Here is a 25,321-nt window from a genome sequence, read left to right as displayed (position 1 = left end):
TCTATTAGTTGCGGACAGTGATGGATATATAAACTCGATTTACGACCAGCTAAAGACTTTTGGAAAGACTTGAAAATATATTTAATTTTTTTTTTCTCCTTCCAGCGGTGGCGAAATTTCGGGAATTGTTTTCCATGAAAGTCAGCGTTTTTCTCTCAGTGGAAGGGAGTGCTGACAAATCTTGAATTATAGTTCTGTTTCTTCCTTTTGAAAATAATAATAATATTAATATTAATTATATTTTCTGTTCTTCCCTCTAGGCCAGTATAAACGAATTTAAATATGTTGAACGGTTACAGTTATAACTTTCTTAAATGCTTAACTCTTTGGGGGGGGTTCTGTAATTTTTTTTTTCTCTGAACAACAGCCAGTGCCAAAAAGTGTCAGTTTTGATTTGGTACCGTAAACTTCAAAACACGACGAGTGGGGGAAAAAAAAATCAATCGGAAAATGCAAGAAAGCCGGAGTCCGGACCCGTGGCAGCACCCGGCTGCTGCCAGAACCCGCCGAGCCCACCGGGACCCGGAGAGAGAGAATTGCGAATTGCGTGGAGGGGTAACGTCTGCAGCCGGATTTTTAACTGCTTTTTCGAGGGAGGGAGAATCTCTCCGAGCTGTCGCGGGGCGCAAAGCGCAGTCCCAGCCGTGTTCCACCGCGCTCCCCGCTTCCGCAGGTTTGGGTTTGTTGGTGTTTTTGGCCGCGGTTTCGTTTTCAGTGGAAGGATTTCATATCCCCCGGCTGCCAAAGGAGCCGCCCGTTCCCGGGACGGGGCGCTCGGGGCCCGGGCGGGCGCTGCCGGCCACGGGGCTGCGCGGCCGGGTGCTCCGCGGGGGCGCGGGTCGTGCACCGCGGGGCAGCGCTTTCGGCGGGACCGACGGGCCGGCTCGTCCTGCTGCTGGGGAGAGGCTACCGCTACAGAGGTGTGTATAAATCTGCGCAGACCTTGTGCAAAATGCCCGCTCCCTAGCCTGTCTGTCCGGACAAGCACAAGCCTCTTCTCCTTCCTCCCGCCGCAGCGCTTAAAAAAACCGTCTGGTCGGAGAAGTGAAGTTCACCGCTAACTTTTAATTTACAAGAATAAACGGGTGTCAATGACAGAAGCAATAAATAAGGAATTCCAAAAGATGCCATAATTTATATAGGCCGAAAGGCTAGGATTTTGTCGGTTTTTTATTATTTTAAACCTAGTGCGCATGTTATGATATACACAGGGTGATCAGACACGCTAGTCAACTACTAGGAGAGAGAAGCGATATCCTCTCTGTTAACGTGCCTCGTCTAATTATTAAAATGTGTGTGTTCCAAACTAGCATTATTTATTATAATATACTATTGCTCTAAACACTTTGATTACCAGTGTATGTGGGTAAGACATACGGTAAGACTATTTCTCCATAAACCATATTTTTTCCTTTTCTTGTCTTCAAGTCTGCTTTTACTTTGTGTTGGAAATGTGGGCTGAACTTCCAAGCTGTTAACGATGTTGCCAAACTGTTCCTGAACCGTCTTTAATAAAACGATTTCTTTTCGATATACATAAAAAGAGAGGAAGAAATTGGCCTTCTTTTTGCAGCAGGGCGTTTCACGGGCTCCAGGCTGCCTGGGGTCTTCCCAGGGCCGCTTACAGGACGCGCTTCTGGGGAAGGGAGAGGTAGATACGACGCGAGGCGCGTTAAAGGAGGAAAGGCGTATCCGAGAGCGCCTTGCCGCTGGGGAAGGGGTTTTTGGGAGAAAGAAACGCTGCCGGCGAGACATACCCGGGGCGGGAGGCAGAGGAGAGGCTGTCTTTTCCCCCTGCCCGCCAGCCCCGCTCTGCCTGCCCGGTGGCCGGCGGCGGCCCAGCGCCCCTTTGTTTTCCCCTCCCAAGCCGGCCCGGCACTTGCCGGTGTCCCGGCGGGGCTCCGCGGCGGCGGGAGCGGCCGGCCCGGGGCAGCGCCCCTCCATTCGCTCCGCAACCGGCTGGCTCCAGTGGGGCTTATCTTCCGCCTCCTCCGCCCTCTTCCTTCCCCTTTCTCTTCCGCTTGCACGTTCACGGCTTTTGAGGCGTTTATTTTCCCCGAACGGACGAAAGAAGTCTGTTTCGGAGCGTTTCAGATTTTATCGCGAAGTGCATTTTTGTTTGGCTCTGGGAAAAGAGGAGACTTGTGGGGCACAAAGTTTAAGTACCTGGAACAGCCCTCTCTGCTGATGCAGCCTTGTTTTCTCTGAATGCTTTAAATTCTTCTCCCCCCGCCCGCCCTTGGCACCTCCTCCCCCCTCCACCACACATACTCCGGTCCTATTAATTCTGGAGAAGCTTTTCGTCCCAGCGAGGCTCCCCGCAGACGGAAGGCCGGGCACTGCCGTAGCTGTTGTGTTTCCCGGCCGCGGAGCCGTCGCGGGCTGTTCCCTTCCTCCTTCCAGGCTTAACCTTTGGCTTTGCCGGGCTCCAGGCTCTCAGAAGACGCAGCTTTGCCACGGCCAAAGCTCCCTTCCCGGGGCAGGAGGAAACCCGAACTGGCTGGCAAATCGGTACCAGATGGAGAGGAGTCGCCTTTTAATTTCGTAACAACGTGCAGAAACATGAAGAAACCAGCAGCCCCAGCCAGGAGGAAGGCGAGGCCAGGGCCGCGGCCCGCGGCACATCAGCCCGTCCTCCTACTAGTGCCGATTAAAAGGGTTTTCTAAGCCTGGAGCCGGGGCATTGACGAGCGCTATTCAAAATCGCCGTGCCCGCAGCCTGGGCTCTTCCCAGGACGCGCGGCCCCGGCCGGGCCCCGGCGCTCGGAGCCCCCCGCCCGCGGGCGCGGCCCCGGGCCGCCGCCGCCGCCCAGCCCCAGCTGCAGCCGGCCGTGCTTAGAGACAAGGGCATAATGACCCGCCTGAAATGCAGCGCGCATTACTGCGGATAATTGCTATGTACCCCGACAAAGCGAGCTGCAAATGCGCAGTGGCACGATGATGCATTGCAGGCCGGCCGGCTCGCCTGCCCGCAGCTACCATGGAGCTTGGCTCCTGTCAGGCAGCGCGATTTCCCAGCCATGTCTGAGGCAATCCTGCCATCTCCTGGACAACCCCCGGCATAGGCAGGGGAAGCCTTCGCCTCGCTTCAGGAGCCGCGTTTCCGAGTGATAAATGAGCGAGGGAGACTACTCGGTCGCACGCAGAGCAACCTTCATCTGTAAACTGGAAGAATATGCCAGTGAAATTGTAGCGTGTGGCCAGCTCTGATGTTCAGGCCGATCCGGTTGCCTATTTAAAAACACAAAAAAAACAGCGGAAAGGAGCGTGTGAAAGCCGCCCTCCGGGTCGCTCTGTTCCTCAGCGGTGATATTTCCTGTACAGACCCAGGCCGGGGGACACCCGCGGCATTCCGACACCGCCCCCCAAACCAGAAGCCGGCTGTGGCTGGAAAAACCAGCACAAGTCCGTCCGAGGCTCTCGGCACGGCGGCAGCGGCCAGCCGCCCCTGGAACAAGGTGTTTCTGTCAGTCCTTTTCCCTGCAGATTTGAACATAAACATCGCTTTCCGCAGCTGTGAGTGTCTCCAGCTACTCCAGATTTTGCTTTTCATATTTTTTCGCGGTATTAATTAGCAATTACAGATGAGTTGAGCATTAATTGAAAGCTCTGTTTTCTCTAACCCCATAAAAGTTAGTTTGAAGTGTCACCTTTCTTTCCGGTAACTGGGAACTCACATCCATTCCTTGTGTTTATTGCGGGCAAAAATATAGTCTTTGAAAACAAAACGTTCCTCCTGTCTTCCGAGAACCGAAAATCAGAGTCAGCTTTTTCGTAAATGGTGATTATGAAAAGAAACTACTACCCATCCTCTTGGGGAGAAAAAAAGCAGAAAACAAGCAAGCTAATAAGAGGGAGATTCAATTGGTAGACATAACTCAAACAATAAAAATTAAAGGCAGTGGTCAGTAATATCCTCCAGCGGTGCTTGTGTGGTCCTGTGTGGTCTAGGAGAGAGCAATCATTTAAAGATTTCTTGCAGGGCAATGAAATTACTGCAGAATTTACCCCAATTTCCCATTAAGCAGAAAGATGAATTTGATTAAGAGAATGTCAAAAGGGGCAGCGTCTCTGATCTCGGCGTAGAAATAAAGCCAAGACTAAAACTATGATTAACAGGACAATAACACCGAAAATTAACCCTACCTGTTACCCAGGTTCAAGTTTTTAACCGAGGTAATGAAAGTGGCGAAGTCCGGGCGCTAAGACTCTGCTTGAAGCTGGGCTCGCTCAGACCAGGGGAGATCCTCTTGGAAAAGAGGCCGAGGGCAGAAACGCCCGGTCCGGGCGACGGACGGGCCTCCACCGCCTCCCGCGGGGCTGCGGGGCGGCGGTGCCGGAGCGGGCTGGGAGCGCGGTGCCCGCCGCCGCCGCGGAGCTCGGCTGGGCTCTAGCGGGGTGCTGCTCCCCGAGACCTCCAGCCGCTTGGCCCGTCGCGGAGGTCTTTGGGTGCAGCACACGGGGCCTCGGCTTACCTCCGTGGGAAGTTCACGGTCTCCCGACCCGTGGGTTTGGGAAAGGACGCGAGCAACCTCCTGTGAGGATGCTCTCAGATACGGTTTCAGTCGTGCTTACTCCGGTGCTACGGGGAAATGGGAGAGATAACGGAATAACTGGGCTCTCGTTTGATCTCTCAAAAACGTAAAAATATGTAACACCCCCCCCCCCAAATAACACTGTAATAACGCTGTAAGGGATGATTGTCTTGTCAGGGGAGAAAGATTCCTCATACGCAACTTGGGAGACAGCAGCGGGGTACCCAGCTGAGGCTGACTGCTCTGCCCACCGCTGCACTCACATCCGCTCTGCTGCAGAGCCGACCCGGGCATTTTCTTTCTCGCAGTCTTTCGATTCTATTTATTTTTTTTTTTTATCTCGGCGGGTTGCTCAAGTAATTCCGTGTTGTTGCTGTTGTTATTCTCGGTTTGTTGATGTTTGATTGTATTTTAAAGACAAAATAAACCCCGAGTTTTAGAAGCGTTGTTTAAAAACTTGTCTTCGCTGCTGAGCGAAGATGAAAGGTAAAAGGGGTAAAAAGGGCAGACGTGCGGACCTAAGAGAATACTAGTCATTAGTGCACCAGAATGACGATCCTGGTAATATCCGATCAATTAAGATTTTAATTGCAAGCATATGCAGATACATATCATGTTGCTCGCAATTAAAACAAACGCGTATATAAAACGGGCAAAATACATGTTCTGCGCGCACACACGCGCGCGCACAAGGTGTACTCCTCTGTACAGGGGCAGAAATACCTCCCTGTGCCCGAAACAGTCGCATCTCCTTCCCCATAGTGGGAAGGAGCCATCGTAGGTTACTCCCAGCCCGCGGTGCACGCTCTGATCGCCGGTGTAGGTTTCGCCCCGGCAGCTGCCCGGCGCAGGGCGGCTGGCCCTGCGGGGGCTGCCGGCCGGGGGGTGGTGCCAGGCGGGGGGCACCGCCGGCCGGGGGCTGCGCCCGGGGCTGCCCCGTCCCCTCGGCAACTCTGCAAATGTTTGTTTTCCTCTCATCTTTCCGCCAGCGCCGCAGCTTTGCCAGCCAGCCCCGGCCACTTTTATAGAAGCGGAGACCATGTTTTCCCCTCCCCCTTGCGAGGTCGGTATTTTCATATTTCAAGTGTTATCATAAGACTTTTAAAAAAGGGGGGGGGGGGGAAGAGAAGGGAGAAAAAAGGGGGGACTCTGTGGCTCGGTGGCTGGAGGCGGTGCTGAAATTACCGGCTTTGAAGAACCTGTCTGCAAAGTTTCGTCCAATCGTTTCAGGCTTTCCGCTTATTCCCTGTTGTAACTAAATACTGCTGTAAGAACAGCTGAAGTCCTTTGTTGGAAATGTGTGATCGCAGTCTCTACAGATCTGGCTACGTTGGTTCTCTCTTGAATTTGCAATCTCCAGATTCCTTTTATTTTCCTAATTTGCGGGCTAATGGCAGTCAATTGGCGGCTCTGCCCACCATTTCCTACCCCCGGAGCTCGATCCCGTGGACTTGCTCAAGTTCGTGCGCAGCCCAGCCGCAGAGCCACGCGTTCAGCGGCGCGGCGCAGCCGTACCTCCCCGGCTCCGTTCCAATCAACATCAGCTCCAACGGCAACAAAGAGTGCCTGGAAGACAACAATAAATATTACGCCCACGATGCGAGCTCCAAACAAGAGGAGAGATGCAGGCAGAGGCAATCTTTTGCAAATGACCCAACTGTTACTCACGCAGCCAACTTAAAGCCCGTAAAGTATGACCACTCGAGCCTGCAGAGAAGTTTGCATGGCTCGGCTGCTCTTTTTGAAGTGAATTCCTGCACGTCCAGCTTAAAGGAGGACATCAAGAATTCCGTCAACTTGAACCTGACAGTTCAACCCGCAGCAGTCCAGTCATGCCTCAGACCTTCAGTGCAGGATGGTATGCCTTAAATATCTCGCTTTAGTTAGAGGCGACCTAGCGATACTTGCTTTCTAAACGATGCCTGTAATTGCTTTGTAACCCCCCTGCAACCCATTCGGAGCGATAATCGCTTAATCCGACTCGGCGGTAGATAGAATTTGTGCTGTCAGATGTGCTTTGCCAGGTTTGCCGACCTAGTTTAGCCCTGTTGTCTTGCGGGTTTTTTGCGTATTCTCTGTCATATCCAGACCTGATCCGCTAAATTATCGACGTGTTTGTTGTAGGTTTGCCTTGGTGTCCCACCCAGGGGAGATCAAGAAAGAAACGGAAACCTTACACAAAACAACAAATTGCTGAATTGGAAAACGAGTTTCTCCTCAATGAGTTTATTAACCGACAGAAGAGGAAAGAACTATCGAACAGACTGAATTTAAGCGATCAGCAAGTTAAAATTTGGTTTCAAAACCGGCGGATGAAAAAGAAAAGAGTAGTAATGCGTGAGCAGGCGCTTTCTATGTACTAGAGCAGAGTCCGCCCGTTCCTGCATGAACTTGTGCCCGGAGTGTTCACCCCTAGAGTAGAGCGTATTCGCGAGTGAAACGCGGGGAGTGTGGGTTTTTACCATTTAAACCGAGTTCTCGAAACGCGTAGGATCCCTGCCTAAATTGGCGAACGCCGAGTTCCTAGCCAAAAGGAAGACGACAAGCCAGACCAGCACGGAAACCCCTATTATCAGCTTTTTACCCTTCTTTCTCCTTTTATATAGATTTTCTCCTGCTTCTTACCCTCTCTTTCCCCGGAGAACGAGCGGTGCTAAACTAAAATCGATTTCTTTTATCTGTATGTAAACACCATTTCGCAGCAAAATAAAGGAATAACGCCTAGTAAAGACGTCAGCTCTGTGAGTCCCGGCGGCTCCCTTCAGCCTCTGCCCTCCACGCCAGGGCGAGCCTGCGGCGCCGGCTTGTTCTGTGGTTTGGAGTAACCTGCTCCAGCAGCCATGGGGGAAAGTGGTTCACAAATAAACCTTTTTCTTTCCGCTTTTTCTTCCTCCCACCCCCGCCCGGCGCTGCGGACCCGGCCGCAGCCCGGCGGAGAGGGCACGTGACACCGCGCAAGGCCCGCGCGTAACCTGCGCGCCGGCTCCGCGGCGTCGGCGGCCGCTCCCGCCGCCCCGCTTGCGGCTGCCCGCCTCGACGGCAGGGGCGCGGGCGCAGGGGAGCCCCGTGTGCCCGCCGGGGGGGCCGCGGCCCGGGGCGCGGGCCGGGCTGCTGCGGGCACGGAGGAGAGGTTCCCCCCTCGGGAAGAAGCGCCCTCCGCCCCTCCCCCGCCCTCCGCCAGCCGGCCCCGGGGCAGCGCGGCGTCCCGCGGCGGCAGAGGGGGCCGCGGAGCCGGGCGCGGGCGGCCGGCGCGGGCGGCCATCGCGGCGCCGCCGCCGCCGGTGCCGCCCCAGGTGGCCGGGCCGAGCCCTGCCCTGCCAGCGCCGCTGACTTTGGCCTTGTCCAAGCGCTGCCCCAAACAAACAGGCGGAGGAGAGCGGGGGGGCCGAGGCCGGGGCCGGGGCCGGGGCAGGGGCCCGGGCTGGGGCAGGGCTGGGGGGAGCCGGGGCCCCCCTCTCACCCCGAGGTGCTGCAGGCGCAGGAGAGGGGAGAGCCCGGAGGTTTTGGTGGGTTTGGTTATTTTGTGAGGCCGTCCCCACGGCCGTTCCCGCAGAGGTTTTTATGAGGGAAAGGGGGGAACGCTTTCGGATTTTTGCCCAGATGCAAACCTCAGAGGATAACCCAACCAGAGGGGCTGGGAGCATTGCCCGAGCCGTTTGGTTCTTGTTTTAGGACGAGAGTGAAATCCATTTTGCCCGCATCTTGCTGACAGGCTTTCTCTGCCGGGAGCCTCCAGCCTCTGCAGCACCAGAGCAGTCAGGCTGGCCGGAGCTGCAGAGCCAGGGGAAATGCTAGATACTGCCTTGGTCCGATACTGCAGAAAATAAAAAAAAGATCTCACGGAATTTTAGGTCCGGATTAAAACGCCGTTTGGCTGCAATTTCCACCTAAATCTGTTTCTAATGAAGAGGCGTTTCCACACGCAAAGCCTTGGGTTGCCTCTCCCAACAGTAATAATAATTACGCTGGCGCAGCCTGCGTTATTTTCTGGTATATAAAGTGGGCTCAGATATGGTTGTTCGGGGCGTATGCAACAAGGCTGAACAACCGCAAGGAACGGCACAAAGCAGCTACCTATTTACACGGGCCTATTGCCTTCCTGAAGGCACTAAACTCATTATTTCATAAAGGGGCATATTGGAACTTTGCTCCTACCCGCTCGTTTGCTTGCAAGTGCTGCTGGCAAGGGCACGGTGGTCCAGATGATTTTGGAGGTAAATGCCGGATTTCTAGGAGGGCAGAAATGCAGCCATCTTCCCCAAAGCTTCCAGAGAGCCCCAAAGGTAACGCCCGGGTGGCGTTTCGGGAGGGAGAAGGAAAACCAGCCCAACTTGGAGGTGCATTTCTCGCCGTCCAGAATGGCCACCCTTACCGCCTTGTCCAATGCAGACAAAAACCTACCTCGCTTATGGCGGGGTGACTGCCAGTGGAAACGCGGAGGCGAAGCAGCGCCGGGTGAGAGCTCCCCGAGGGAAGGGGACACACACCTAGCCACCTACAGCCAGAGGCACCACCCCTGGGTCCCTCCGCATCTTGGAGGCATTCAGCCCCTGTGCTGGGAGCTGGCGCATTGCGGACAATAAAAGTCTCTTCATTCAGTAGCATTTCCCTAATTAAAAAAACTAGAAGCAACCCCAATGATGCAAGCCAGGAGAAAAGCAAAAACCAGATAAAGCCCCTTTTCTTATTCCCTCCTGGAATACTATTCGGCCGGCTACAGTCCATGAGAAATGGACCCTTTATGCCGTCCGTCCCTGTCCTAACCCGCCCCAGTACAACCAGTCCCTTCATTACACGGGTGATGTGAAATCCGAAGAGGAACCTCGGGTGAAAAGATGCGAAAGGCAATGTATTCTTGACTAAACGTATCTGATCCCCGACGATGGCTTATTGTAAAGCTTCTAGTCCAAACCGCCCACGAAAGGAGAAAAAACAGAGGAGGTAGGATCTAAAATGCGTCGTGATGCAAAAGTACGTGTATTGTGTGTGTGTGTACGTGCCTGTATATACACAGATGCACTTATTTCAGCAGCGCCCGTTGTGTGTAACCGTGTGCGCAGACACAGACGTAGATATTTGCGGGCGCACACTGTGCATGGACACACAGGCGGGAGAAAATGGTGCATGATTTCACGCGTGCCCATACTCCAGGTTTCAGCTGTTCCTCTGAAGCAGCGGGCGACGACAGGCTCTCCGGGCGTGTGGGGAGGCACACACGCGTGTGGCAGAGCTGCAGACACGGGGCGCGCCCCGCCTGTGCGGCTCTGCCTGCGCACACCCGCCTCAGCCGCCCCGTGGGCACATGTCTGCACACGCGTGTGCGGCACGCCGGGTGGGCGTGCGGGAGATGCACCCGAGTGAGGTGGATGTACCCCACGCCCTCCGGCTGGATTGCTCCGGGTGTCCTTCCCGCTGCATTTCGCCCCCTGCCCCGGCTTTGTGGGTGCATGCGGTGCGGGGGGAGCAGCGGGCACCCGCTTGCTGCGCCCACGCCCGCGTCCCCCCGCAGCATGCAGGCGACCATCCATCCCTTTATTTACTCCAACATAAACATCTTTGCATTCCGACCGCAGCCTAAACGTGATAAAGCCCTTCCGAGGGGGCTCTCCATTCCTCCTCGTTTGATAAGGCTGCAAATGCAACTCGGCTTGTTGGGAACGGCTCTGGATGCCTTTGTGCTTCCTAAAAGAGCATAAATAATTAAAGTTTGGCAGGGAGGAAAAGCTTTCTTGCAGAACTGTAGTGGCAATAAATGAAATGACTCAGAATCTCTTCTCCAGTCGGTTTTTACGAGAGCTGCCAGACAGTGTCTGTTCACGTTCTCCAGATACTCAGGGCGCCATAACAAAGTTAAGGTCAAGTTAGTGTCTTATCTTGGGTGGCACGAAAATACCGCATCTCCTCCGGCCGGACTGGGCGCAGCGTTAACCCCGCATCTTGTGCAAGTCTCCTTAATTTCCACCGAGGGCTTTTGGAAATGTCACTTGGACCCGAATACTTGGTAATTCCAGGCAACGGTTGCAGACCTTTCAAGACGCCTAACGGTAAAGTATTCGCCTGACTGTGTATTTGATGTGCGTTTATGTTTCGATGCTATTTCATCTGCGTAAGGCAAAAAAAAAAAAGGGGGGGGGGGATATGTAATGCTCAGATCTGGGCTGGGAACCGACCCCAGGGTGAAAACGCCCTGGCAGGCGGGGACCCCCAGCTCTGCCGTATTCCAGCGGGGTCTCGGCTGCGATATTGGTCTCACATTCCCCAAATTAGATGGCTTTTTAAGGGACTGTTTCCTAAAAGGGCTGTTTTCGTATTAACAAATCGTCGCCATGTCTTTGAACTTGAATTAGTTGAAACCGGTTGGCTCCTGCGCCAAAATTTAATTGATGCTAGGCTTGCTGCATCGAAAGGAAGGTGAAGGATTCTGGCTAAGGCGTAATTAGTTGTTTGAACGGTAAAGAAAATGAAGCTCCATAGGTTCCGAGAGCCATCTCTCCTGATGAGATAGGCGATCAGAAACCTGGGGGCACAATCCAGACGGATCCCTGCCCTGCTCTGCTGCAAGCTCAGGGTGGTAAGTGACACAGGAGCCATTTTAACTGCGCAGACATCATTTTTAGAAGGTTGTTCATGTGTTGCAGCAGAACCGAGAGGGCTCGAAAGTTACCGATAAAAGGAGGGAATGGTGGTTTTGTGCCTTGATTTCTAGTGATAACTTGCGAGAGCCTATCTGCTGGGAGCAATGTGTGGCGTTGGAGGTGGTTTGGGAGCGAGGCACCAGGGCAAAAAATACCATCCTGTACACAGGAAAGAAAAAAGGAAAGAAGGGCGGGGGGGAAGGACTGAGTTTCATCTTATCTGCCTGGCTTTGGTCTTTTGCTGTTTACAGAGGGCAAGCTGGGCTGCGGTGTGGAAGCCCCTTGGGCAGCCCTCGCCTGCTCCGGGGGGCCGGGGGAGGCACGAGGGGCCGTGCCGGTGGCGGCGGCGGGGCGGGGGGCAGGGTGCGGGGCGCAGCCCGGGCTGCGGGGCTCCCGCCCCCGGAGCCTCTCCGCAGCGCGGAGCCGGGGGCGCGCAGGAGGTGCCTGTCGCGGCGGGGCCGCGGGGCGCGCAGCCGGCGCCTGGCCGAGCCCCCCGCGGGCACGGCCGCCTGGCAGAGCCGGGGCGCCCCCGGGCCTTCCCCCCACTTGCCCGCGGCGCTTGGGGGCCGGTTCCCTACCTGCCGGGCTCTCTGCTTGCTGTGGGACTCGGAGGCTGCCTTTTTGGAGGTGATCTGGGGCCTGCCGCCTGGCCGGAGCGCCCGGGGCTCGCCTGGGCGGCGGGGGGCGACCCTGCTCGGCGTGGAGAGCTCGCCCAGATTTCGGGTTTATTTGGAGAGCGGCATGTGGCGGGGCTACTCTGGCTATGCTGTACAGTGGCGGAAAAAGGCATTCCCATAGAGAGCTGGCAAACGTTCCTGGAATGAGGAATTGCTCGAGCATAGGGCTATTGCTGGCGCGTATTATTTATTCTCTTCTCTTTTCAGCCTTTGTGACCCGGTTTGTGCTCGTCTATGTAAAATCATATTTCAAGGAGAAAAAGAAAATTGGCAAAAATGAGCCCTCGAAGGCAGGGCGGCCGCGGGGCTGGCGGGTGTTGTGCGTGTCGCCTGCTCCCAAGCCTGCTTTTCCCTTCCAATGAAAATGAACGTTTTGGTGGGAGTTGGAGGCACGGGAACAGAGGTCACTTTGTGTGCTGCTCTGCTTCCCAAGGAAACCGTGCTTGGTGGACTTCTCTTCCTGCCCTAGCCCTTTGCTTTCCAGAAGAGCCCGAAAGTGTCTCCCGTTCATAAAACCGGCCACTGAGAGATGTTCTGTTTGCCTGTTTCTCCTTCCAGTTTGTCTCTGGCGCCCTTGCACAAGCGCGCAGTGTTTGGGCTTATAAGCGAGGGAAAGGGAGGCGATCGGGACTCAGGCTTTGAATTTCGGGACCGGTTTTGATGCCAGCTGTGGATCGCTGGAGCCGGGCGGCCAGATCCACTCGGACGCCGGAGCGTGCGAACGGGACTTGGCTTTCCCGAGCGGACCGTCACCCGCTCGTCCCCTGCCTGAGCGGCGGCCAGCCAGCATCGCTGCCCCTGACGAGGGGCGAGCACGCTTCCGAGCCGAGGGCGCCCGCACCCCGCGCTCCGAGGGCTGCCTTCCCCGACGGCGGCCGCGGTCCCCCCGGAGCCCGCGGAGGGCCGCGGCCGGGCGGGCTGGGCGGCGATGCGGGCGGGGGCTGCGCGCCGCGGGGCTCCGCGCCGGGCTCGGCGGTGGGCAGGCGCCTGCCCGGGCGGCGCGGCCCCAGGTGATCAGCCGCACCACCGACGTGTGTCTCATCGCCTGGCGGAGGGATGAGGGGGAAAAGCGGCTATATTTGTGCAAACGCCGCGCTCGCCTGTCTCTCCGTGCTGGGAGGGCTCTTTGGAGAGATCTTGGGAGCCTTTCCGAGGGGCTGATATAGATATAAGGACATTTCTACATCGCGTCACGTGACATAATTACCACTAGAATCAATCAAGATGAATTGCACGTCAGCACACGGTGGGGATTTTTTCTTAGTTGATCCTGTCCAAACCCTCTTGTGCAATAGATGGATCTTGTTCAATGCATTGAAGCCTCCTGGTTGCTTGCAATCGCAAAAAGGAAGACATGACTGAGTTTGACGATTGCAGTCACGGCACATCCAATATGTATCTGCCAGGGTGCGCTTATTACGTCTCACCCTCAGATTTCTCGACGAAACCCTCTTTTTTGTCGCAATCGTCGTCCTGTCAAATGACTTTTCCTTATTCTTCTAATTTACCTCATGTCCAACCTGTGCGCGAAGTAGCATTCAGGGAATACGGATTAGAGCGCAGCAAATGGCAGTATAGGGGCAGTTACGCTCCTTATTACTCAGCTGAAGAGGTGATGCACAGAGACTTTCTGCAGCCTGCGAACAGGAGGACGGAAATGTTATTCAAAACGGACCCTGTCTGCGGCCACCACGGACCGTCTCCCGCCGCCTCCAACTTCTACAGCTCGGTGGGGAGGAACGGCATCCTGCCGCAAGGCTTCGACCAGTTTTACGAGGCAGCCCCCGGACCCCCGTACCAGCAGCACTCCGAGGGTGAAGGGGACGCGGACAAGGGCGACTTGAAAGCCCAGAACAGCACTTGCAGTAAAACACCTTCCAGCCAAGAGAAGAAAGTGACACCAGCACACAGCGCCGATTCCCCTTCTGGTGAGGCTGTTGCAGAGAAGAGCAACAGTTCAGGTAGGTATCAGTAGTAAATTGGGGGCAAGAGTACAAGGCCAACACTTTGTCAAGCCGCATTTTATGTGCAATTTTATAAGCATCCAAAGGATTTTATATATCCTATAAGATTTCCTTTACCGTTGTAAAGCGTGTTTACGATAGGAAACCAATTTAGGTGGGCTTAAGGTATTCTTGGAAGAGGATATTAATTGTTATTAAATTGTTGATTTGGCGGGGGGGAGATGGGGAGATTTCACAGGTAATGCTCAGGGCTGCCTTCGGTTTAGAGCTTAAGATCTTCGTTTGTTTGGGGCGGGGGGGGGGTGTGAGAGGAGTTTGAGAAACTTGGAATTTTTCCAGCCCATTTAAATATCTCTCTGTATTGCTCGAAGTGCTCTCTTTTAAGGAGAAGTTGGGAAATATTCTCTTTCTTGCTAAGTCACCCAGAGAGCAAAAGCCCCAGGAATATTTTTTTGAACTGCTAGAGGGCTGCTTTCCAGGCAATGGGATATTGTCAAAGTCTCTGATCTCTGCCTAGCTGAGCATGTTCGTAGCAGCAGCATAAATCAGTTTCTTCTCTCTTGAATTTCAGCAATTCCCCAGCGATCAAGGAAAAAGAGGTGTCCCTATACCAAGTATCAGATAAGAGAACTGGAACGGGAGTTTTTCTTCAACGTGTACATAAACAAAGAGAAAAGACTGCAGTTGTCCAGAATGCTCAACCTTACTGACCGGCAAGTTAAAATCTGGTTCCAGAATCGAAGGATGAAAGAAAAGAAACTGAACAGAGATCGACTCCAATATTTCACTGGGAATCCCTTGTTTTGAAAAAAAAAAAAAAAAAAGGAAGAAAAGGAAAGGAAAAAATTTTTAAAAAGAGAGAGCAAGAGAAAAGGAAGAAAGAAGAAAAACAAAGAATGTCTCGCTCTCTCTGACCTGCCATCCGAATGCAAAAGTAAATTGGTTTACATGACGCATCCACCCTGCGGAACTCAAAGTTTCATTTTCATGTGCAACTCCACACACTGAATGGCCACTGGAGATTTCGGGGCTTGGCGGAGCAGATTCCTGATAAGGGGAAACTAGGGTAAATCCAACTGTCCACTCTCGAGTGTTTCTCGCCAAAGGTGCTTTTTTTCCTCTCGCACAGTACCAGCAATGGACCTGCAGTGTGTCTGGTAGTTTTTGCTTACAATTCATTGAGTTCGGGGGGGCTCTGTTGTTGCTTTTCAGCTAGGATAACACTTTCCTCCCTTTAAGTGAATGCGGTTTATTTAAGAGATGGTAAATGTACGTTCGCTATATATAAATATATATATGTTTCTATTGTCATCCAAAAGCATGGGCCACTGTCTTTTTCATGTGAATAAATGGTTTCTAGTAAAGTTAAGGTTATAACTTCCGTGCACTGTATGGATTTCCATCTCCGAAGGATCCTAGCGTTTCCCGGGCTAGAGCCAAGTTCAGTTAAATAGTAACGGGAGGAAGCCTAGTCGGGTTATTTTAAATGCATTTTAAACAAATAACAGTTTAGATGTCTAACTCTCCCTTTGTAGGTGTGCTCAACCTTCCCTGTTCGCTGTGCGGCAGAGCCAACATGGCTGTCTGCAGACCATCACTTCTGATGGTGCTACAATTACTGTAAACAACGAAAAAGGCTTTTTTTTTAACTGGTCAGGCTCCCAGTAAGGCCAGAATCCCCAACGCCAGTCACCGTTTACTCGTTAGTGAAGGGTAAGGCAGAAAGACCGAGGGCTCGGGGCGAGTCAGGCAAGAGGGAGCCATAAACAATTGGCACTCGTGGGGGGGGGGAAAAAGCAGAAAACTTTGGCGGCAGAGGGGTGGATCTCTGAAAAATCCTCCCTCGGCAGGGCGAGCGGAGCGCGGCGCTTGGCCGGGAGCGCAGCCCGCTGCCCCGGGGCGCGGCCCTGCGCCGGGCGGCGTCCGGCGGGGGTCCGCTCCGCTCCGCGCCGCTCTCTCCTGCCTGACCTGGCTGGGCTGTTTACAAAACCTTGAACTGTCTAGACAACACCATAAAACCCGAGGTTCTAAACAGCTTAATTGGGTGATATTATACACCTTCTGGTGGGCGAAAAAGAGATTTCCGCAATGTGCAATAAAGGCGAGGAGCGAGGAAAGAATTTGCCTTTTTTGAATAGGACGGAGCGGCTCTCGCTACGCTCGCAGGCAGGGAAGGCAAAAGTGCCCAAGTAAGTCAGGAAAAGCCCAAGAATTCAAAAAATCGAGAGGTGGCAGCGGAGGGAGGCATGACTAAAAAAAAATTTTTTTAAACCCTTTAGCAAGAAAAACATAAGTGTATGCCTTTGAACTTCCAAAATGTCAAGGTCATCACCTTTAACCTTTCTGAATAATTAGGCGCCTTAAGGTTCCTCTGTTATTTTCAACCACCACCCACTCTCTCTCTCTCTGTCTCCCTCCCTCCCTCTCTCTCACACACACGCACAACCACACACACGCTTATTACCGCATAGCTGGCCATATTAGCAAATGCACCATAACGCAAAGAAAATCCCAGCTGGGTCGAGGTGAGCTCTCCGCGGCGTGGCGGGGAGCGTGCCCCGCTCCGGTCCCCTCCAGCCGGAGCCCGGCGGGCTCCCCGCTTCCCTCGCCTTTCTCTTCCGCGCCCCGGGAATTCTCCCCGAATCTCCTTTTTTTTTTAAGCTCTTAAAAAAAAAAAGAAAGTTTTTTCGCTCAAAAAAAATGATGCGGGGGCTGTAGGAAATGCTTCCTAATTTAGGGAGAAAGATGCTATTTCCACGCAGCTTTTCTGCGGATGCGCGTCTCCCCACAAAGCCCATTAATTAGAAATGCGCAGAGTCGCGGGGAATGTCTCGAAGCATTTGGCCTGACCTTACAGCAAAATTCTCGCGTCTCTCCCGAGCCTTAATCCACAGGGCGAGAACGAGCCGTGTGATTTTCTCTTCCCCGCAGCGCTTTAACAGCCCGTCCGACGCCTTTAAAAGGCTGTGGGGCACCGCGGGCCGCGGAGGCCGAAGCGCCCCGGCATTAGTCTTGCCGGAACGCTGGGTCACAGCAGGTTCGGGTGGCTGCTCGAGAAGGAAGGGAGAAGCCCGGGAGGGAGAGCCGGCCGAGCGGGGTGCCGGGCGCGGCGGCAGTCGGCCGGTGCCGGCGGGAAACCGCCACCGGAGGGCGCGCGCGGGCCCCGCAAGGCCGCGGCCCTCCCGCCGCTGCGCCCCGCTCTTCCCCGGCGATCACCCCGCCGCTAATAAAATGCCTAATATATAAGTAACGATAAGATTTCAGGGCCTTCCAAATGAGAAAATAAAGCATCAAAAAGATTTATTAAACAAATAACCCGTCAGCGGGACGGGCGGGAGAAATATGCCGCTTTAAAAGATTTTTTTTTTTTTCTCTTTTGGGTCGTAATCTTTTATAATGCATCCGAGCTTTAAAAAAAAAGCCCATAATTTTAAGGGGAAAAAAAACCCCACGACCCAGTGATATTCGGAATTCGTTCCCTAGAACGAAAATCCACTTACTTCTTTAAGGACAGCCTTAACGCAGATGGAACAAAAGTAATATAAAACCCACGCGTTTCCACAGTTTATCTTTCGATTCTTATTCGAGGCTTTTCTTAAATAAACCTCTAGGTGCAGAAAACATAATTTTAAAAGCGTATTCTATTTAAAGGCGAGATAAGCGTTAGATCCTGAGAATGCTTGGGTTTTTAGAGAGAGACAGAGAGACTAAAGCGAAAAGAAGACATTTTTAATATCCGAACATCACCTTGCCAAGGCATGGCTGAATGAAATCCCTCTGCTTTAACAGTACTACGGAGATCTATTAAAATGAAACTAGAGATTAGAAAATTAAAGCGAAGCTTATGAATTTCCTGGACGCTCTCCAGTGACCGAGCATGTTCCGTTTTTCTGGTTTTCTGTTTGATTTTTTTCCTTCCAGTGCGCACTTCTGGTCAGAATCTGAGGAAAGAAAGGGCTCCGCTGCTTTCTGCTTATTTGCAGAATTCATCGAAATCTGTTTCACGTTGGCTCAGCCATATTCCGCTTTTTTTAAAGCCCCGTCTCTCGCGAAAGCAGTTGTTGGCACTTTGTCTGCTGTGTTGTTGGGTTGGCTTTTTTTTTAGAAGTTCATTGTTAACAGTTTCCTAGAAGTAGCCTTTCCGTCGGTAATAAAATGGCATTGTACAGTCTGAAATCCCCGGCATCCCTGACGCCCAAGGTACCCCTTGCAGGCGCAGCCGGAGCCCGAAGGAAAATCCCCTGGTGTCTCGGTGGAGGTACCCACTTCGAGAGGGAAACGGCCAGCGAAGTTTGCGTGTGTGTTTGTTTTTCTTGGCGTGAGAGTGCTCCTCCCGAGAGCCCACGCCAAGCCCAAGCCCGGGAGGCTTCATACGAGGTGCTTTAACCCCTCGCAATGACAGTGAGGCCGATCCCCGCGGGTGCGGACGAGTGGTGGGAGCTAGGGTGTGATCTTCATTAAAAAAAATATACCGGAGTATGGAAACGCCGCTTTCTTCTTTTTTGAATCATCGTGTAAATGTGATGATTCTGTGCGAGTCTATAATGCCTTCTATTCTTTTTTTTTTCTTTCCCACCAGTTTCTCTGGTTTATTCCTTTAGACAGACAGGGCTGAGAGCTAGTTCCAGATGTCTTCGGGCTTGTCCTTTAAGGGGAACGAAAAGGGCATTTGCTTATTTTCTGATTAAAGTACAAATGCGGCAGGAATCTGCCGAGAGATAAATGTGCAGCCCGAACACCGAGGCTGGGGGCAGAATCGGCCACCCATCTGCACGCTGAAATCTCATCACACCAGAGACGCACTTCTGTGTCCAGAGAAATATAGAAATAGGGGAGAGGAAGGGCTGAGGCTTCGGGCGAAGCTGGGAGTACAGTCAGCGCTACTGTGCGAGCCCCACGCTCAGAAACAACACCTTTGAAGAAATGGCCAGCGTGCTATTTTGTTTATTTTATAAGCGTTCATATTTAGGGAAAAGCATAATGTCATCAGTATGTTGTTGTTTGGTGCGTGTCCCCCCCCCCGCCCTCGGTCAAAAAAATCCAGGGAATCTGAGCCCTCAGCCCAGACGCCGACTCTTTCTATGAAAATATGGCACATAGAGATCTGGGCAACGTGACAGCTGCATTATTAAAAGAAGACAGGACACAATATCGTAGCCAATTCTTTTCCCGTAAATAAAGAGTATTCTTCAATCTCCCTGCAATATAACAGCGTGGCATAAAATATACAATCTGCCCGTTTAAAGGCAACCTAAATAAAATGCTGGAATCGAGTAAATGAAAGGATATTTCACGAAAAGCTTCCTGGGTTCCAGCCTGTTTTTAAAATAAGATATTTCTCGCAGTACCTTTGTTACTGAAGGCATCTGCAAAATATCTAGCCTCTTTCGTACCTCGCTCCCATCCCCCTCCCATAATGAGACACAAACACAGCAAATTGCAACTATGAGAATCCTCAGCACAGACGAGAAAAGAAGTAATCATATCACCAGTAATAAGGTTTAGGAAGATAAGGCCGTGAAAATTAAGCCCCGCTGCCACGTCTGGTAACCTCAAGTTTTTAGCCCTGACATTTGCTAGAGGAGAAAACCGTAATGTCCACCTATGCTTTATTAGAAACAGTAATTTACATCTGCATGGACCCATTGGTTGGGGCTTTTTTCCCTCCCTCGTTCGGAAAAATATGGGGCTCTGAGAGCAAAACCTTTATATTAATGTAGATTGTATATCTCATTTATTGCACAATATTGATTTATTTATTAATGTTAATTACTTGATTCCATTTTAATATGATTTAAAACAAGAGTGACATTAAATGCCCAGAGCCCAAGTCCGCGGTTCCCCAGTGGCTCTCGCATGTTTATTCAACTTCTATTTACATCAAACTTAAACTTTCCTCCTGTTCATTTTCAATAAAAAATTGCTGCCCGTTTCTAAAACCCCTCATGATTCATGGTGAGCGAAGGGTCTTACGGAGCTGTTTGCCGGTCCTGAATACGATATTTAAATCCTTATCATCACAGCCACCATCTGAGCTTCCGCGTAGCGACACGCAGAAATTCATATTTTCAATTAAAAAAATCAAAGAGCCCTCCTGTCTCATCAGGAGCCGAGCAGCGGGCTTCCCTAGCCCAGCGAGGCTGGCGTGGAAGGCAGCTCAGCATTTGCTGACTCTCTTAACTTTAGTGCTGGGCGAAACCCGCTGCAAACCTCCGGGCTAACGCTTCGGCCGGGATATTTCTGGGACCCCCTTTTCCTCAAGTGTAAATAAAGATTATGAAAGAGCCATTTGATGGGCATAAAATTCCTGATTAGATTTAACAGTCCGGTCTTAAACCGCGTTGAGGAAAATAGTATTTTCTTTCCTTAAACTCTGTGGGTCGCCCGGGCTGTTGTTGAAGAAGAGGAAATTGCTAGAAGGCGAGGGGGGGATGCCGCGCTCGGAGGGCGCGTCGGGCTCCGCCGCGGCTTCTCTCCCGGCGCAGGCAAATCTTAGCAATGGCTCTGATCATGATCTTAAACAGGCTTCTCGCCGGAGCGCCCGTCTCTCCGCTCGGCCCCCGGCGGCGGCGCGGCGTGCCCGGGGAGGGCAGGGGCTGCGCCGGGCGCAGGGGTGCTGCGGACAGGGCTGGGAAGCGGCGAATATTGCCGAGGTAATATTTAAACTCTCCGGCAGCCCAGGAGCTGGAGACTGCGGCCATAAAAGACGCTGGCTCTTAACCTGACAATGATGTTGTATTTGAACAGCTGCGATAAGGTTTTAAAAGGTCTGTCTCATTGCCACAGCGAAATTTCAAATAGGGTTATTGTTTCCAGCAGCGTAAAGCGTACGGTAAAGTGCAAAACGCCCAAATGCCAGGAAACGGGGGAAAACGCAAGCCCACGCTGGTGGAAAAGGCATGTTTTCAGCTGTGCGAAAGACGCAGTTGCATTTTTTCAGATCCTTTCACGTGCTGCCTGCTCCTGGGGATCTGAAAAGGTGTTTTGATGGTGGAAAGGCCCAAAATAAACAGGCGGGTGAGCCCGAAAGAAAAATTATCAACAAGTTCACTTTGTCTGGACGAGAGTCCTTGACAGCATTAGTCCCAGATAAGAAATACTCCAGTTTGAGAACAGTTAAAAAAAAAAAAAAAAAGAAAGAAAGGGAAAAGAAAGAAAGGAAAGGAAAAAGAGTAATAAACAGCTTGTACCATCATTATTTAAAATGTAACAGCTGCGGGTGTAAATATGGGTACGAAGTGGGGGGAAAAACAGTAAAACGCGTTTAAAATGTTGGGACGGAAAAATCTGATTTGCCATGTAGACGGTTACTGTTGCCTTCAGTTTTGTTTGGTTTTGTGGTTTGGGTTTGTTTTTTTTTTTTGTGATACAGATGCATTTATCATTCTTCTTCTTCAAAAAAAAAAAAAGGAAAGAAAAGAAAAGAAAAGGGAAAAGTTGCTCGAAGAGTTGCAGTGAGGATATGAGTTTCTGATGTTTTTTAGTGAGCGACAGTACAGAAGGAGGAATGATCTTTGTGATGCTTTCAGTGCCCAGGGCAAGTGAAAACCCCACTTTCTTTCCCAGGCTGTCGGGAGAGAGCGTTGTAAAATAATTTTAGGAATGCAGCCTCCCTATAAAACTCGAGTTATGACAAAAGTCTAGCTTTTAATATTTGACGATTTGTGTTAAAACAAAAATTGACCTTCTGGGCCAGCAGCGAGGAAAAAAATCAATAGCATAACTTTCAATAATTCATAACGCGAACGCCATTATGCTAAATCTTAACTATTAATCTTATCCTTTACAAAGTCTCGATTGATTTGTTAATAAAATATCTTCCCGTGCGCGGCAACAGAGGGTATAACTCTTGAAAAAGCTTCAGAAGCAAGAAAATTACCGGGTAGCCCAAGAATGCAGATGAGGCTTTTATCGATCGCCCCCGATTCCCCCTAATACGCATTAATAAATCCCGCAACCTTTTGTCCCCGCACTTGTCAGAAGCGGGGCTGCTGCCGGAGCCGCGGCGGGCAGGCGCGTTTCTCCGCCCGCCGCGCCGCCGGGGGGGGGGGGGGGGGCCGGGCCGGCGGAGGCTCCGCGGCGGCTCCGCGGGGCGGCGCGGGGCGGCGGGGCCCGGGCCGGCTGCCGCAGCGCGGCCGGCGGGGCGGTGCGGGGCGGCGGGCGCGGTGCGGTGCCGGCGCGGCGGCCTAGGGGTCGCTGTTGACCGCGGCGGGGCGCGGCGGGGCGGCGCGGCGGGGCGCGTCAGCGGCGGGGCGGCGGGGCGCGGGGCGGCGGGCGCTGCCATTGGCCCGGCTGTCATGTGGTCGCGCGGAGGCATCCGCAATTACACGGGAATGTTTTCCTAGAGATGTCAGCCTACAAAGGACACAATCTCTCTTCCTCAAATTCCGCCCCAAAATGTCCTTTCCCAACAGCTCTCCTGCCGCTAATACTTTTTTAGTAGATTCTCTCATCAGTGCGTGCAGGAGTGACAGTTTCTACTCCAACAGCGCCAGCATGTACATGCCACCTAGCACAGACATTGGGACGTACGGGATGCAAACCTGTGGACTCCTTCCGTCTCTGGCTAAAAGAGAAGTTAATCACCAAAATATGGGTATGAATGTACATCCGTATATACCTCAAGTAGACACTTGGACAGACCCGAACAGATCTTGTCGAATAGAGCAACCTGTTACACAGCAGGTCCCCACTTGTTCCTTCACTACCAATATTAAGGAAGAAAGCAATTGCTGCATGTATTCCGATAAGCGATCCAAACTCATTTCTGCAGACGTCCCTTCCTACCAGAGGCTGGTGTCTGAATCATGCCCCATTGAGAACCCCGAGGTTCCCGTCCCAGGATATTTTAGACTGAGCCAGACCTACGCCACTGGGAAAACCCAAGAGTACAATAATAGCCCTGAAACGAGTTCAACTGTAATGTTACAGTTAAACCCTCGCGGCAGCTCCAAACCGCAGATATCTGCTCAACTTCAGCTGGAAAAGAAAATGAATGAAAACCCGAACAACCAAGACAGCACCGCCAAAGTCTCTCAAGTGGAAAGTCCCGAGCCCAAGTCCACGTTGCAAGACGAGCGGAGCTGCCTGCCCGAAGGCTCCGTGTCCAGCCCAGAAGTCCAGGAGAAGGAGAGTAAAGGTCTGTATTACCGAGTTTAAGCCGTGCCGTGGTGTAACTCCAACACGCCAGCACCATAAAGCACGCTCGAATATACTCGCGAGCACCACAGCCATCACATTTAATGCTAAGGAGTATCGGGCTGCAGGTGCTGTCTCTCTGAAGATTTTGGCAGGCAAAAATGCTACACAAAAGGGTCCGAAGGTTTGCTGTAGAGCTCTGCCTCTCTCGTGCATGCAGACCGCCTCCGTGATGCGGGGAATATAGCCGTGTGCTCCGTAATGCGCTGCAGCAGCCAAAAGCAGCCCCATACCTCTAAAAAAGCAGGTCTGGAGGTTGTAAAATACGACCAGCTCAACTTTTCTCTCGTAATATTTCGCTGATTTGGGGTTTTTTTAAATTATTTTTCTTTCACCGAGCCTTACTGCGGTTTGATTGCATTTAAAGTTAATTACGATCCTATTAAAATAGGTGAGGAATAGGTGCTACCAGGCTGCGTAAAGTTGGAAACAAATGCACGATGAAAGCAGCAGCCCGCTATCTGCCTGGTCCAGAGGTGGAATATTTCAATGTGGTGCTTTAGATAACCTTGGGTTGGTCTCCAAAAGTGCAACAGTATTTTGAATTGCCTTTGAAAGCTGAAGGTGGCGGCAATCTGATTTTATTTTCCCTTTAAAAGTGCACTAAAGCCTTCCTTTCGAACGGCGTGTGTCGAAGAATCCCAAAACGGGTAATTTTCTCCTAGCAAAATGTACTTTGCAACCTCTAGGTCGATTTTTTACCCTACGTGTGCATGGAGATTCTTTTTATCTGAATTATATATTTAACAGCCCAGGTCTAGGTTGATGTGGGGCGGATTTCTTTCTGGTGGGGAAAAAAAAATCTAAAAGGAAAATTTTAAAAAAGAGACAAAAAAAATCCGAGGCAGGGGGTGTTAATTTCTTGTGTATCTTTTTGGCTGGGAAAACGTCTGTGTCTGCTCCTAGGTGTGCTGGTGTGATTCAGCTGATGGCTGGGGGGAAGCTGCTTCAAAATACAGGGCGAGGGTATTTTGTAATTGGGATATTTTGGTAGCAAGAGCCGTGGGAGCCCGAGGCGGCCATGGCGAGGCTAGACCCGTTAAAATGTGGCCGTGGGGCTGGTGGCAGGTTAAATATTGTTGAAATGCCAAACGCCAGCTGAAAACTTGAGAGCCCGTTTCTGGAAGGGCAGGAGAGTGGGGGGCCGCAAGGCAGGGTGCTGTGTGGTGGGGACGGGCGAGCCCAGCCTGGCAGCAGGTCCCCTCTCCGTGCCCACACCTCTCCCGAGCTGTGTTTAATGCCCACATCCACCATATCTGCCAGACACTGCAGAGGAGGGGTCATGGCCAAGGGTACACTCTAACAGCCTGAGGTATTTTTTATTTTTTTTTCTTCTTCTTCTTCTTTGATTTTGATAGAGGAAATCAAGTCTGATACTCCAACAAGCAATTGGCTAACTGCAAAGAGTGGCAGAAAGAAGAGGTGTCCTTACACTAAACACCAAACACTGGAATTAGAGAAAGAGTTCTTATTCAATATGTATCTCACTCGAGAGCGCCGTCTAGAGATCAGTAAGAGCGTAAACCTCACTGACAGGCAGGTCAAGATTTGGTTTCAAAACCGCAGAATGAAGCTCAAGAAGATGAGCAGGGAGAACCGAATCCGGGAACTGACCGCTAATCTGACCTTCTCTTAAACCCTAACCCCGGGGCGGGCACCAGTGAGGAATGGGCACAGCACCGCCACTGGGTAAAGGCAGGAGAGACTCTGGCAAAACCCGGCATTTTCCAGTTTTGGTTTGGTTTGGTTTGGTTTTTTTTCTGATAGAATGTGACTCTTCGTCCTTCTTTTAGCGCTGCAAGTGAATATGTATTACTATGATGAGTATATATAAAACCTAGCACGTGTAATTTATTTTTGTTCTCATCGTAATGCAGGGTAACTATTATTGAGTATTATCATTTGGTCTTAACTTATTGGAACTGTCGAACATCCAAGCAATGTGACTTTTTCATGTTTTTACTAACAAAATGGTATTTATGTGGGGCTGTTACACGGGCCATAACGTTTTGACTACATTCAATACTTTAAGAAAAAAAGGGGGGGGGGAAACTTTGGGGGCGGGGGGAAAGAGAAGCACATTATAATGTAACTATCCTCGCAAATGAACTTAGAGATTGTCCTTCGTAAAATGGAATATTTCCTTCTTCTCCATTGTAGACATTTCCTTGTGGTGCATATGTGGAATAGTAGTCGTTCAGCAGCAATATGTCCTTCTTGTGCATGTTCTGTTCGCATGTATAATGCAATAAACTCTGTAAACTACTGCGGTTCCTTTGGTTTTCTACAAATGGTTAAAGTACGGATGCAGG

The 25,321-nt window shown here is 51.7% G+C and overlaps 3 protein-coding genes across 3 annotated transcripts; all 3 read left to right on the top strand.

The window, feature by feature from the left end:
- The first annotated feature begins 5,831 nt into the window (after window positions 1–5,831).
- On the top strand, window positions 5,832–6,898 carry HOXD12 (homeobox D12). Its single transcript, XM_075512446.1, has 2 exons — window positions 5,832–6,393; window positions 6,660–6,898. Exons 1-2 carry the CDS (start codon window positions 5,832–5,834, stop codon window positions 6,896–6,898), a joined length of 801 nt encoding a protein of 266 aa, XP_075368561.1.
- A 6,303-nt stretch (window positions 6,899–13,201) lies between these two features.
- HOXD11 (homeobox D11) lies at window positions 13,202–14,618 on the top strand. Its single transcript, XM_075511964.1, has 2 exons — window positions 13,202–13,808; window positions 14,383–14,618. The coding sequence occupies exons 1-2, from the start codon at window positions 13,202–13,204 to the stop codon at window positions 14,616–14,618; spliced, it is 843 nt and encodes a 280-aa protein (XP_075368079.1).
- A 7,590-nt stretch (window positions 14,619–22,208) lies between these two features.
- On the top strand, window positions 22,209–24,645 carry HOXD10 (homeobox D10). The gene is made up of 2 exons (XM_075511854.1): window positions 22,209–22,950; window positions 24,368–24,645. The coding sequence occupies exons 1-2, from the start codon at window positions 22,209–22,211 to the stop codon at window positions 24,643–24,645; spliced, it is 1,020 nt and encodes a 339-aa protein (XP_075367969.1).
- The last annotated feature ends 676 nt before the right edge of the window (window positions 24,646–25,321 follow it).

The sequence above is a fragment of the Mycteria americana genome, chromosome 9 (genome assembly GCF_035582795.1).
Source record: "Mycteria americana isolate JAX WOST 10 ecotype Jacksonville Zoo and Gardens chromosome 9, USCA_MyAme_1.0, whole genome shotgun sequence".
NCBI lineage: Eukaryota > Metazoa > Chordata > Aves > Ciconiiformes > Ciconiidae > Mycteria > Mycteria americana.
The sequence above is the reverse complement of the archived record's forward strand: the minus strand, read 5'-3'. Positions and strand labels throughout refer to the sequence as shown.